A 16,137-nucleotide genomic window follows, 5' to 3' on the forward strand; every position below is an offset into this window, starting at 1 on the left:
TTTGTAAACAACGAGTTTTTTATTTCCGCCCCTCTCTCTCGATATAATACTTCTTAGGGTGGAACCGTTTGTGGAAGGTCATGGCTGGCTTGCCGGGCTTCTTTTTGTGCGGCCCCGGTTCCAGCGGCTATAGTAGCGGAACAAGTATATGAATAAATTATGTCATGATAGAACTTGATGTTATATGTCTGTCTCCATATAGGTAAGTCGATTCAATTCCGTTTTGGGGCTAAGTTCATTATATACCTGACAGCTTAATGTAGCGGCGAGAACAAGACAGCAAAAAGTTGTTTTAGCTCTAGATTATTCAGTCTAATGAAAACTAGAGTATATACAAGAGAGAGTAGTGTGTAGCTTATATAAAGCTCTTGAAATGCGGTGTTAAGTTCCGCCTCCTATATGCGAGATAGAGCGTGAAGCTAGAACAGAAAAACAAAACTATTTATATTCAAAATTTGAACTTGACTCTACATCATCCTACTCTTTGTACGCCATCAAAGGTTATATAAATACAATCAGTGTTTACACTTTTAGCCTAAATTGCACATACAGACAGACTGTACCTTCATATAATCCCCCATCGAAGGGGACCCCGAGCCTGTTCCGCTCCTCGTTGCCAAGGTCCGATATGAAAACGATTTTGCAATACTGAATGGTTCACTGACACCGAAATCCTACCCTAAACAAATTTTATTAAGCACTTCGATATTACGTATTACTTTAATATAAACTCGTCTCGAACAGACAGACACCCGGCGTTGTTCATTTTGTTCTTCATATTTGTATGTATGTATCGTAAATGTATATAGTAAAGCTTAAGGGTTGAATTGTTAAAAAAAAATGTTGTTTTGATGAAAGAGAATTTGCATTTAGATATTCGATGCAGTTGATAACTCAACGTGTTTTTTTTTTGTTATTTAATTTTCAATGTTGTGTATAATACTCTGGGCTATGTATAACCTGATTGTGTTAATTAAAAAAGATACACACTCTCGAAACGGATTTGAATATACAACTATCATTTAAGCTTCGTCACATATACACATGTCATACACAATGTCTTAATATGTACTTGATTTTGCTTCTTCACTTTAGAAAATTTAGCTAACGTGGCACAGCGACAACGCGACTGACTGTCAATGCGGTTGTAAGTTCGATACCCACTCGAGGGATTAATTACTTTAATCTCAGCGTTGAGTTCCACTCGAGAGACAACATCTCGTAAATTGGGCGGAAAGTGGAGAGTGAAGAGTGTAACACTCTTGCTACGTGAAATTATTTTACTTAAATTAGGTTTTTAATTTAATTTTCAATTTAAATTTATTTCACAAATACAAGTATTTGAAGTTTAATATAGCTCCTATAAAGTACAAGAAGCTACCATTTCGGAATAGGCGTGAGATATTATTGGTGTTCCGAGAAACAATCAAACGTAGTAGCGCCTTTGATTAGAGCTAATAACCAGTTAAAATAAATCAGTTTGTTAATATGTCGCCGTTCCCTTTGATTACATCATGCTGTGGAATTTATATATGTTATTTCTTATATATATATGTAATAAAACAGTAAAAATATTTTGTCTGTACATTTAGTATTTGTGACTGAAATGGATAGAGGGACACTTAATAAGAACAATCGAAATATAGAATAGGAATCGAATTCACAACCGTCACGTTAACAGGCTGACGCTGTGCCTCTGCGCCACGACGACGGTCCCTACATTTTTAAAACATAAAATTGCTTTTAGCGCCTATTTTCTATCATTTTTTTCACAGCTGACTCTCATTCATTACTGCATTCATTACTGCACTTTTAAAAAAGAATGAAATAAATATACTGGTAATATTACATGTACGAAGCAATTAATTTATACAATTCATATTTTTTTTTATTATATTTATTATACATGTTATACATTGTAGGTACAGGTGTTACTTAAATTGAATAAGAAACTTCGCAAATCCACCTAATCTTAACTACAAGATAACAACAGCTTTACGAAATATTTAAATAAGAAATATGCATAATAAGTTAGTAGTGGGGTTATATTTTTCTTTCGTTTGTATAATTTACTTATTTAAATAATTAAAAAAAAACCTGTATCGTATTTTATAAAATAGCAAAAAAAATATTTTTTGTTGCAAATTTCACGATAGTTTTTTAACTACTAACACTACGTAAAATTTTTACAGTCATAATTATCAAAAGCATTTTTTAGCCTCCCGCTCTATCCTGCATATACGAGGATAAGCAAAAAGAACGCAGTGATAAGATACTCCGTTTCCCGCGGCCCGCCCAATGCTCAAGACATCCCATGTTGGGCAGCGGAGCAAAACGCCGCTGTCATTTTACCAGATAGAGTATCCACTGTATCTATAAAAATGAACACCAATCCTATTTATTTTGTCATAATAGACTTATCAACAAAATCTATTTATATATGTAATTGTAATTCTAATTATATATTTATTTATAAAATTTAATTAAATTATTTATGTACGGTGTACGTAACACGTAGATTCCCCCCACGCATATTTATATTATATTTGTATTTCGGAAATGAAGTAATTAGCGTTGGGTTTTTTACTACCTTTGAATTGTATAATCAAATCATAATTTCCTGTTTTTTTGACTTTATTACAGCAAAATTAAAAGATCTGACTCGAAGTGGGTGTCGATTCAATTCCATTTGTTTTTCATTTAAATAAACATTCTCATAAAATTTTCGACAGGATTCCCTTTGTTTTAATTTTATATTGTTTCATTTGCAAGCATTTGTGAATCCTCGAATAAACATGTTGCTACCCCAGCCTAGAAGGAAGTCCTGCAAGAAGGGCGGGAACCTTAATAGTTGCTGTTTTCGATATAATTTTTACAAAAGAACAAAGTGTCATGTCACCAGATTCTTGTTGTCAAAACCACATTATGCTTGGGAGAGATTAAAACAATGAAAAAATAACTTTTTTATAAATGTGTACGTCCCTGAACCACGAATATGCAAATAAATTACGTCTTTTAATGTTTTTTATTTAATAAAAAAAAACATAGTGTACACTTAATGGGTAACATGTGTATTTTTTTTCGATATTGTGATGCTAAAAATAACTTAATATTTAAATAATCTAACAATACTGATTATAAAGCCAATTCGTGAAAATCATTATATTTCATTATCTTCATTTTCCTCTTTTGGGGAAATGAAAAAAAAAATAGGATGCCATCATAGCGCAGCAACACAGCGTTTAACTCGAAACACGATTCCCACTCGGGGGAATGAATTATTTTGATTTCCTCACTCTAGTAACATTACGCGATCTTGAATTCTACCACTTAATTAGTTATTAGTTAGTAATGTTTCGGCAGAAAGTTGGAAGCGGAGTGTCTTAACACTAGGTCCCCTCTACCTACCCTGCTATGTGGAAAAAAGCGTAAAGCTGTTTTTTTTTTTCGTTATTCAAAATATATAGGTTCTTCATTCGATTTCAACGTATAAAATATTCTTTTTTTAAGTCTTCTTATATTTTTTACGTATTATTTTCTTTTTATGTATAAATATGGACAATTCATTACAGAATTTAATATATCATAATTAGATTTATCTTAATTTTTTTAGTTTTATTCAACATTTAGCTTAGCAACATTGGTTTTTCGTAAAGAAAATTTAATTTGAATTAGAAAAATATTATATGGGATTATCATTTTAAAACTATCATTTTACTTTTAATAGTTCCTTTTTTCATAACATCCTATTCTATCCTACCCTACTAATATTATAAATATGAATGTTTATGAGGATGGATGTCTTCGAAGCCCTGATTGAGTCGCTAGTCTTTTATAATTAACATAATATTACTATTGTTTCGCTTTTAAGTAACTGGTTTTCGAAGAGAAAATTACGTTAAGATTTATCGAAATTAGTAATGCAGTATTTAAGATATAAACGTAGTAGATATTTCCTAATAAATTAACAAGTATTTAATAATTAACTTAATTAATTATTTTTTTAAATTGCTTTTATTGCATGTCAACATGCCTTAATTTAGGATTGAAGTTGCAACCACTGCGTTTAAAAACAGACACTGATCAACTGCACCAGGATAGCGCGTAATAAAGAATTCCAAGTAACCGAAATTTTAGCTTATTCATTTCAAGAGAAAAAGGCATTGAATACTAACTACATTTCATCTGGCAGCATAAATTATGCAGAAAATGTTGACTTTGTAGCTCTTGTACTTAACATATAATAACAATCTATCTCTGGATGGCGGTTTGACGACCGTCAGGTCCTTGATTCGATACCTAGGTCACATTAGAATTGTCTGACTGTAAATATGATCTATATGGTTTCACGCTTTTACATTTTCTTTGTTTTTTTTTTCTGCTACACGCCGTTTTTTGTAGCATGGTAGGCAGAAGGAGCCTAGTGTTAAGGTACTCCGGTCCCCACACTTCGCCGAATCCTGAAGGCATTGCGTGTTGAGTGCTGGAACTTAACCACCAGAGCGAAGAATTCTCTTTTATATTTAAGTATTCAATAAATAGAAAAAGAATTAATTAAACATGTTTAAACTATGATTTGCTGAAAATCCATATAACGGAATGTCTGTCCATTCAAAATCGTGGGAGCGTCGCTAGCGATTGAGATGTTAGGCTTTTAACACACTATCGAAAAGTAAAACCTGTATTATTTTACTCCTTTTTTACTTACAGTATATTTTGATTTTGCATTTTACAAACAGCTTACCCTAAATATCTCTTGTCTTTATAAATATTATTCAGTAGTGAAGATTAGATTAGTCGTGATTAGACCTTATATAACATTATATTTGACTTAAAAAGAAAAAAATACTCAGAAGAGAATATTAAATCATTTTTAATGCTGTATCCCGCATATAGACAAAGAGGACCAACTGTTAACTTAGTATATCTTTCTCTTACTAAGTAAATTACTGAAAATATATTATACAGATAAATACAAACAAAATCTATATATAAAAATGTAAAATATGTAATATGTGTACAGCTTTAGCGTCGCTGTAGACATCTAGCACGTTTCTCTATTATTCAAAGGTTGTTTTTATGGCATTTTTTTCAACGCACAAACTAGACTCGCTGGGACCAGCTACGTTTTTTGTAGAGACAATTTCAGTTTCCTCAATTGATAAGTTGATAGGTGTGAAATGAACTTATAGTATATATACTTTACTATGGAATAGAGATTACTTACTCTCTTTTCAATACTAGTCTACTACACACAATGCTTGCATGAAAAACCTTTCAAGTTCAATGATCTATAATTTATCTTACATTTGTACTTATAACAAACAACATTGCCAGGTTTGTGACAATACAATTTGCTTTATGCTTAAAAAAATAAAATAAAAAATGTTAATTCATAATGATTTTCTGTAGCGAAAAGCTATTAAACGTGTTATTAAACTAAGAGAATCTACTCAGCATTCCATTGATTCACCGTGCAGTGATGTGCGTGATTCATCCTGCATCGTGTTGCAGGATGAGGAATTCAGGACGGATGAGGATTTGCGTCACGAGAGTAGGTTTAAGGAGCCCCTGTAAATGCGTAAAAACATTCACCTGAATTGTCTGAACTTATCTCAATACCTTACCAATGAACGGCTTATACTTAAAGAAATAAACATACTTAAAATTTATCGTATATTAAAAGCCTAAACTAAAAATACCGATTAATTCATCGAGACGCCAGCGATCATTCATTCGCAATAAAATATGTGACCGTCAAGCTCTACAATACGTAACAAAACATCGGTGATCTACACATAGTGGACGTGCTACCACATCAATGGCGTTTCTCCATACACATTACCATGGAATACGCCATATTATCTGGTAAAAACCGTAGACATTACGAATATAAGTAACAATTAACATTCTAAAGCCATATTTCATCCAATTTTGGTAAATAACTGAGCAAGCTAGTAAACGGCTCTGAGCGGCGGGTTGCGCTAAAATGCGCACGAGTGGGGCCCCTGACCTTGCGGCGCACCCCGCGCCCCGCTACCCGCTACCCGCGCCCGCCTCTAGCCACGCCACTCGCTCTACTAGTGGGAAAAGGTCTTTATCCCTTTTCGATTTGCAATCATTATACTATATTACATTAATTAATATATATACTTTATATATTATCAATAATATATAAAGTATATATATTTGTATACTATAGAGTTCGTGAACTGCGTAGTAGTAATATCTGCGTTGTATGTTTTTTTTCTGTGTTGTTAGTTTTAAAGTACTTATAATAATATATGTTTAGTTTGCATCTCTATAAAAATTAAAGTTTTGGCCTAGATATATTTATCCAAGGTTATATTTTACTATAGATTACAGCTCTATATGTATTCTAAATTATAGAATCATAAGAGATGTATCTATATATATGCATGTTTCTTCATATAGTAAATATAAATATTTTCGATTATCATGAAGGAGACCTTAAAATCGAAATTAAGGTGACAGTGTCAATCATAAGAGTTCAAGATATCAGCTGTATATTATAATTAAAAAATATTAACTCGCTCATTCACTTTCTCTACATTTTTACTATTTTTTTTTTAAAATAGGTATTTCCTAAATCTTCTTCACTAAATCACTGAGTGCCTTTGGTTAGCAATAAAAAGAACACCAAATAAAAGTATAATTAGTTCTAATTCTTAAATTCCATCTATAACACGTTTCAAAGAAGCTAGCTTCATTTTATAGATTAAGTCTTCATTTGTGGCCAGTCGTGGCGCAGAAGCACTAGCGTGCGACTGTAAACGCGACACGTTATAGGTTCGATTTCAACTCGAGGAAATGAGTTTTATTATACATTTTCATTCTCCGCCCTGGTAACGAGCCAAACGGTTGAGTTCCGCCATTCAACGAAAGACGGACTCGGCAGATTTTTTAAAGGAACGGATTGTGTTAATATTATATTCCCAGGTTTCCTCTGGCTACCCTGTGCTATGTGCTATGTGCTATACAATACAGCGTGAAGTAAAAATAAATCATCAATCAAAAAAATAAATGCTAACTCAACCTAAACAGCTTATTAGAATGGCGTCTGTAAGGCAACCCGTCACTCAGTCGAAGTCATCGTCTCTATTTGAATACAATTCTATTCACAATAGCTTATATTACCTAAAGACAGCGTATATTGGCCGTGTGCCCACTTATTCAAATGAGGGAATCTTACCCCCCCAAGATATATCGTTACATCCATCATGGGAAGCTGAAACATGTTATTAATTGTAGACTTCGACTATCAACTATAAATCAATGATGAAATGATCTTTACATGTATATAAAGCTGTTGTTTGATCTAGTTTTATTAATATTAGCTATTGTGGTTTTATTCCTGTGGTTAGATGGAAATAACTTGAAATAGTGTGTGATATATGAAATAATGTAAGTCAGGAAGGTGGCTCTGACCGCACTAGGTTCCTATGCCTACCATTCTTACAAAGATAGATAAAAATTATACTAGTTGAAGCTAACATTACTTGAAAGCTAATGTTCTCTTTATAGCTGACGTAAACCGAAAGAGATTTTCAATTCGACGCGTATACCTACTCGTATATACAATTTTAATGTTTTAAATCGACTTTTTTACTGAGGAGTTCTATTTTGTAAATACCTTAAATTACTAGTACTATATGAATATTAACTAAAATATATGTACTCGTATATTCTACATTTCACCTTCACCCTATCAATTATAATTAAGAAGACATACAAAAAGCGTACAAAACAAACTACTTCCAGCGCGTATTATCTCATTACCGCTACGACAAGTGGGTTATAATTGAAATGTGGCTTATGTATGTAAATTGTAAATCAGCATCCTGCACGAGTCCTTGAGCGGAAGGATGCGTGTGGATTTGCCTTCCTTCGTGGTGTAGAAGTTATGGAGATAATTTTATAATATATATATATTTATAGGAGGATAGTAGGAACCTGACAACACTAAGCCACTTCGTTCCCATTGAGACACTTCCGTTCTCCATTTGAATTGACTCAACTTTGCCTAGTTACCAGAGCGAGGATATGAAAATATATTTTTTTAATTTCCTCGAGTGAGAATCGAACACACAATCTGTGTTTAAATAAAACAAAACTAATTATACCTCCTTTAGTTGTCGTATTAATAGATTTACACTCGCGATATTAGCTCCCTAAAAAAAACGTTAGAACAATGGTACAAGAAGAAACGTTTAGTTAACGTTACGAAAGAGTTATTTTTTTATATATAATTGATGAAGTTATTTATATATAGATGATTTATCGAAAACTAGGAACCGGAAGTGTCTTAATGGGAACGGAGTGTGACACTAGATTCCAAGGTTCACTCTGCCCCGCTATGTGCAGGAAACTGCGAGAAGTTAAGAAAAAATTAAGTTATAGCCCGCAACTGTGCCTGCTTGGACATGGGAAATGTACGATATACGATATCAATCCTAGAGATTTTATATAATACATATATACATCATCATCATCATCATCATCAGCCTGTCCTCGTCCACTGCTGGACATAGGCTTCTCCAATGGCACGCCACTGAGCTCGATCTTCAGCTCATATATACATAGATCATCCCAATTACATTTTTACATTTCGAACATGAAATTATTTAACTAAATGCTGTAATAAATAGGATTGATTCATTGTATCTGGTTACTGTACTCATATATTCTTGACAATAAATTTTCATTTTATTTCATTTCATTACAAATTCTAAACAGAAATATAAAGAAACCTTACACCTAACTATACTATTGGAACCCTTAAAGCAGAGCGACTGACTCTAAGCACAGCTCTAAGGTTGAGAGTTACATTCCTACTCGAAGAAATGACTGTCCTTTCGTCGCTATGGTAACGAGCATTGACTTATGGCACTTAACACGCAATGGTTCGAAAATTGAGGAACTTGAGGAACACAGTGTCCTAACACTAGGTTCACTTTGCCTATCCTGCTATATGTGAGTTGAAGTTTGGGCCAGTCGTTCTTATCATCGAGATGAGTGAAACTGCGACAGTACCAGTGTATATGCCCTAAAGAGGCCGCGAATGTTTTTTACTGGGTTTTGCTAAAAATGTTTGTGGCGTAGTAGCGATAATCAAGGCCAATGCTTTAAACCTAATGAATTGTGCTAAAAGAGATTTCACATTTTGCACTTTATTAGTCAGTATGTTTATTTATACGCCGCTTTGTGCGGGTTCTATTCCAATTTGGTGTAAATTTCAACTTAGAAGTGTATGTAGAGACGATGTAGAGACAAACAACTCGATTCCAAGAACATTCATTGTAATAAAAACCTGTTTATAACGAGTACATTGTATGAATCACCGCAAGAATCAAACCCACGATCACTCGCTAATGAATCATTTCATTAATTTACAAGAGATTTCTACAATCTAATAAGAATTCATAATTAAAATTAAATTCTACTTGAAATATTTAAAATTCGTGCTGAGTCGAATTCTCATCTCTAAAAGCTTCGCCGTTTATTTTGTTATTCCCTTTAGAAGGCTTCGCTAGAATACCTCAAAACAAAGTGTTCTTCCGGTCGGGGCTAGCGTGACTCGGCTGCGTAATATCAACGTTATATCCTATTTTTATATGCCTCAAAGAATAATCTTATCAAATGTTCCTTTCTGTTATTCGGTTTTTTTGTATATTTTTGGTGAAAATAAGTATAAGGCTTTGGACTAGTGAAAGTAACTTTTGTAAGTATGGGTTTTGTTTATTTGTTTTGTGAGATAAGGCACTCTATCTTCTCAATTCAAGTCCGATTGTAAACTCAACGGTCGGGGGTTCCATTTCCACTCGGACATTTTGTTTTCTTTGCACAGCTAATGAGAATTAAGCGGTGCGTATTAAACAGTATCTTAACACTAGGTTCTATTCGTTCCCTATCATTCATACGACAGTATGCGGAATACAACGTCAAACAATTTTTAAGAACAACCAAACTAATGCATAACTTCATTCTTCTTGCGATCAACGAGTCAACATTTTGACCAGTAGTATCCGACACCGCAGTTCGCCTCAACTGGACTGGAACTGATAAATCCTCCTCCTCCCATCCAGGTTTAAGAACAGCAATAGTCAGTTCTTTCAAAGTTGAAGTTTAATAATAGTATTATTTTGTTCTAAGCTTAAATTTACTCTACTTTCTTTCTATGATATGATGAAGATATTTCGTCATGTTCTATATCTAATCAAATTGAAGAAACTAAAACATGTTGTATATAGAAATTGTTTTGAACCATAATCGAATTTACAACCATTGTTCACAGTCAGATATTAAACGACTGCGCTACAACATTTAGCAAGTCCGTCAATACCGGGCGCAAGTCCTCAATCACGAGGGCGGTCAGAGTTCAAATTATTTTCGATGCGACAGATCGAGATACCTTTCGAAGTACGCTCACAAAACAGTTATTGCAGAATTGCTAATAAATATTAATGGGTGAGCTGTTAACGTTGCATACCGTACCAACTACAGCACCGCATTAAATATTTATTGCTTATCCAAGGATGGCTTTTATGCTTTACTAAGCCCAAATTGTTTTGTGCACGCATCCGCCGTAGATCCTGTGGAGTTTGGTTTGGTGAGTACTTTTGCTGACGAAAAATTGTAGAGATGGATTTTTATTGATAACTTCACTGAGCCTGACGGAACCTACTGTTAAAATACCTCGTCCTTCCAATTTTCGAGATATTGCGTGTTGTTACCAAAGGGAGGAAATGAAAATATTTCTATGGGGTGGGGAAAAAAACTAAATCTGTCGCAATTAGACGTTGTGCTGCTGTCCTAAGACGACCTCAAGAAAGAGCTTCGCAGCCTCTAGAATTTATATTTAATCGATTTTCGTCATTTTACTACTGCTTTAGTATGTTATACAGAAGAAAGAAGCAAAATGTAATAAAAACATTTTAATATTGAGATTTTTTCTTATGGTTATATAAAATAAATATTACTTTGTATTAAGTTTTTTTAGATTCACGCTGTATTCCGCATAGAGTAAGATAGACAGAAAGGATTTAGTATAATGGCATTCTACTCTTCGCTTACTGCCCAAATTCCAGACACAATGTATTGATTGAATATTACGAAAAGAGATGATCAGAGAGAGGAAGAATTTTACTGAAAAAGAACTTTAAATTTTAATAAATATGTAATTGAATAAATAATCTATTAAATCTAAAAATTCAAACAATATTTAATTATTAACTCTATAATAAAGTTAACTCTATAAAAAGTTAATTGTTAACGCTATAATTTTTCTCAAAATAACTTTCCAAGGTTTGTATAGAATCAATACAGATTGTTTGCTCCTAAGTAGACACGTGGACACGTGGAACCAAAGGCAATAGTAATTAAATTAACAACCTCCTGTTAAAGGAACCTTCGTGCGAAGTATCTTTGGAATGTTATCTTACCAGTTGCACAGCAATATGGGGTTTTGTGATAATAAGTAAATGTATTCTGCTATGTTGTTTTTTAACTTCTTGGGAACTTGGGAACCTGGAGTTAAGACTCCGTTTCCATTAAGACATTTCCGTTCCCAACTACCTGCTGAATTCTGGAGGTGATTTCATCATTAATTTAAACATATTTTCTTTAATTATCTGTACTTAATATACTATGACTATGATGTTTTTACTGTTATTTTGAAGTAAAATGACAATTTGCAAGGTAATTTACTTCCTTTACTTATTTAAAATAAACAGTTGAAAAATATAAAATGATAGTAGAAATACATAAAGAAATTTAAAATAAAGTTGTAAATATAAAAAAAAAACTAAAACACTACACGGCTTCGTCAAAAACAAAAGTATCAAAATGTATATATAGTTCATTCAGTCAAAGCAGTTGTACGAGTACGTCGATGTAGTCTTTACTCCGTAACTTGTATTAATTAGCCGTCGCTTGTGAGCGTTCGTTTATTTATCCTGTCATCGGCCATTGCCAATCTTTAAATACCACCATACATTTGTATCATTAATGATTTATTTTATTTCACAGACATTTTTATTGGCGATTTTTACAAATATGTAGTGAGACCTCCTTTCATCGGCCGTAAACGCGAAGGTTGTGGGTTCGATCCCTACTTGGGGAAATGTGTTTTCCCGGATGAACCAATGAAATGAAATTCTAATACAACCTATGACCTTCCGACAATGGACTAACTAACACAAAAAATGTTCTTTTAATTCAAACTAAGAATTCCTGAAATTAGTGCGTCGAATCAAACACACTCTTCAGCTCTATAATATTACCATTTTTATATATATTATATTTTGCTTCTCAATTGGTTACTTACAAACTCTACACAGGAGAAGCAGTGTGAAATTGTATTAAATTCCTCCTTTAATCAAGTCCCCGTCTAATTACCTCATCTTACTAAGAAACACATGTTTATTTTCAAATATAAATCAGGACAAACAAACAATAATAACTTCGACGTCGATTACCTACTGAAATATACCTATATTAATAATATAATATAACTAATATCCAAAATATTCCTATATAAAATAATATTTTCCATTAATGTCCTGAAAATTTGGTCTTAGAAATAGATTTCTAGACTTATTTAATGATATTTGATGTTAGCAATAAAGGTAATTGTATCTAGATACTTACCTAGAAAGTAAGTACTACTGTCACCTTGGGATTTATAATGTTTATATGTAACTAGGCCGCGAGTATGTTTTCCATTTTAAATATGAATATGTTTATTTTGCGTGTATTATTATTATCTATATTTCTATGCTGAAGTAATTATAGTTCAACAACTATTTAGTACTAATTTCCATCGCTCTTTAGAAAAAAATGTAAACCTATATTGTAAACACTGCAGACTGAGTTGCGGAACTCAACACCGTGGTATCCCAAACAACAACGAATTTTACGTTAAAGCGAATTTTTAAATATTCTCTTAAATAATCTCCATCTTTATCTTATATGACCAATAAATTCTGTCATAATTTTAATTACGTTTTATTTTATTACGAAAGGCAACTTCAGCCATTTTATAATTCCATTATGATTTAAGCATCCCAAAACGTGACTTGGATCATTATTTCTGTCCTAAATAATATGTTACAGCTTTGTGTTATCCTGCTCTACGCTATAACTCACACATAGCAGTGTAAGTTGTGGGAACCTAGAGTGTAGAGACCGTCCCCGTCACCGCCAAACGTTGTACCACTGCACCATAACGGACTCAATAATTAATTTTATAAGTAATTGCAAACTACAAACGTATGCCGCATTGGCATTTACATTTTTAATATAGTAATTAAAATTGTAACATTAATTAATTTATACCATTCATTAAAGAGGGGTCTCTTTGTGTAATATGTATGATACATATTTATTATCAATAACTAACATATGTATATATTAACAATCATAAATTTCTTGAAGACTAATCACATAGTTCAAATGTATATGACATTATATTAGATTATTTACGATGTATGTACATGTGTAGAAAATTATGTTTTTCTCATAATAATAATATAACAACTTTCTAAGCTTGCCCTCTAACATCCTAATTGAGGCAATCAAAGATAATTTTCACCATAATGATCATACCTAGGTGTTCAAGAGTAGCGGGTTTAAATCCCGTTAAGATAATTTTTTTACACGTATTCTAAAAAACTAAACAGCATTTATTATGCCCAAAATCTTCGATATATATAAGAAAAAGTTATTTTTTAAGTTCCGCCACATACAAGTTATTATTTTATTACGTATGTCAATTAATTTTATTAATTGATAATAATTCTAAGCCACTCTATAGGTACACAGCATTTAAGTTGATAACGGCGAAACGACTCTACAAATATATTCACTTTAGGTTTTTAATTGCAATCCTCGATAACTCAACCTGTTTGATCTTATTAAGTTTCCATTTTGTGTTAGTTTCCATATAAAAGTTATAATAAAATCAGCTTCAGCAGGGTAGGCAGAGGGAATCCGGTGTTAAGATACTCCGTTCCCCACTTGCCCCCGAATTTTTCGAGGCATTGTGTGTTGAGTGGCGAAACTCAACGCCAAGCTTTTGTTTATCTTAGAGCAAAGAAATGAAAATATTGATAAATAATAATTCATTCCCACGACGGTCTCACATCGTGTATTGTATATAAATAATAGATATACTATAATAACACAAGTAATCTATCCTATAAAACACAAAGTTTGTTTTACATATGATTATTTATGAATGATATACAGATTGCGTAATAATAATATTGGCTATTTCAATTTCTTATAAGAGACCGCCCCGAGAGGTGGTGACGGTGGTGGTGGCGTACGTACCAACGTACGCATACTACGCACGGGGCTAAACACCGGCCACATCCGCTCGATACGTGCACAAGGACACATTTCATATTTTGATTGCGTATCACTTTAATGTTACTGAGACGGCCGTATTCATTGATTATGTATAGATTTTTTGCTTTTGTTTAACATTTTGGCGATTCTACTCGCTGAATGATAGTTTTAGTTCAAATTTTGTATAGATTTACTAGTAAACATAGCGCCGACCGCACGGCCGGCTCTACTTACGTAGTTTGTTGTTGTCTGATAATCATCACAGGTTTGATTCCTGGCGACGGCACATTCAAAGACTTACCGTATCGGCGGTCATAGTTACGTGCGGAGGCTCCGTAGGTTAGGCCGGTGTTTGACCCTCGAGGGCAACAGGCGCATGCGCCCGCCGCCGTAAACACGGCGGGCTGACCACGTGGTGGTGGTGACAAGAAAAGCACAAACCATCGACGGCCGCGGCGATAACTCCGAGCACGATCACTCGCAGTACCTGGTATATGAACGCCATAAAAACAAAATCATTTGCACAGTCGCGGTGTATGTAGGCGGGCTGCGGGGACGAGCGTCGCAGCCCGCTGCCTCCGGCGCACTGACGCCGCTCGGGGGCCGGGGCCCGCGCTAGTGCCGGCCCGCCGGCCCGCCGACCGGACTGTCGATAGGGGACGTCGGGGACCCTATGTGTGTATCACATAAAGTTCTATAGAGGTTATAGTTTTGTTAATATTGGCATGTTGTGTCCGATTCACTTACTTTTAATACGATATTTTTGTTTTGCTTAACTTGCTTCAATTCAATGCTTTAATTGGACAATGTTAAGGTTTCCTAAATAAATATAATACACATTATAAATTACAAGATATGTATACTTAAAAAGAACATCCTGTATTTTATACTTTTTTTTTAATTTTCCGTCTATACAGTGTGCTACATAAACACAATCCAAGTTGTTTACTATCGATGTCAGCTTCGGGCGTCTCTACAGCGCGCCGCATGTCCGCTGAGGCCCCCCGCGCCCCGCGCAGGCCCCCCTCCCCACCTCTCACCGCGCACCCCGCGCCGCGCCCCGCGAACCTTGTCCATTCAACGCATTTTCTGTCATAAGCAAATCGATAATCGCATTACACTTCCGTTGTAAGCACGCGCGCTGCATCCAAACTATGTCACGAGGTGCAAACCCTTTCCCACGCGACTCTAAAAACTCTAAACATACTTCTTGTTGTGTTGATGTGAACTTGAAACTTTAAGTTTGAGTTGTAACGTAAAAACATTTGAAAAACGACGCTTCAACTATTTGCATAGAGTCATGTTAGAGTTGTGTGGCCTTAGCTAAATTATTTAATAGCTTTCGGTTGTCACGTGGCCTGTGTTTTTAATGTTATTGATTTTGACTATAAAAATGTTTATTTTGGTTATTGACTTTGTTGTAATTTAGTCATGAAAAGAAATTATTATATTACAAAGTATTAAATAAAGCCTCTATATTAATAACAATTGTTACAATAATTATCATGAGTAATATTGAAACAATAACAAGCGCACTATCATTAAATTGAGTAATCAAACGTGTAAATGCAGTCAAAAATTTCCTAGTGAGGGTAGGTCAAGTAGCAAGATGGCGGTGCAGCGTGACGCAACACGCCTACATTACACAGAGTAGCTTCCTATAGATAGTGTGTGATAGTGTTGAGTGGTTATATCGTTTATTATGGTAGGTTATTGGCACATTGTTGGTATGGGACATAGAGAACGGAGTGCCTTAACACTAGTTTA

At 34.0% G+C, this 16,137-nt stretch overlaps 1 protein-coding gene across 1 annotated transcript in view; it reads right to left on the bottom strand.

Annotated features, from left to right (window-relative positions):
• The window catches only part of LOC146540187 (protogenin A-like), a 93,577-nt gene extending 78,631 nt beyond the window's left edge, over nt 1–14,946 (bottom strand). The window contains exon 1 of the mRNA XM_085207986.1: nt 14,812–14,946. Coding sequence (XP_085064112.1) covers nt 14,812–14,875 — 64 coding nt within the window. The 5' untranslated portion in view covers nt 14,876–14,946. The remainder of the gene's footprint in view (nt 1–14,811) is intronic.
• Between the last annotated feature and the right edge of the window lie 1,191 nt (nt 14,947–16,137).

This window comes from Heliconius melpomene, chromosome 3 (assembly GCF_056956725.1).
Source record: "Heliconius melpomene rosina isolate 202511_hmr_F chromosome 3, ASM5695672v1, whole genome shotgun sequence".
Taxonomy (NCBI): Eukaryota; Metazoa; Arthropoda; class Insecta; order Lepidoptera; family Nymphalidae; genus Heliconius; species Heliconius melpomene.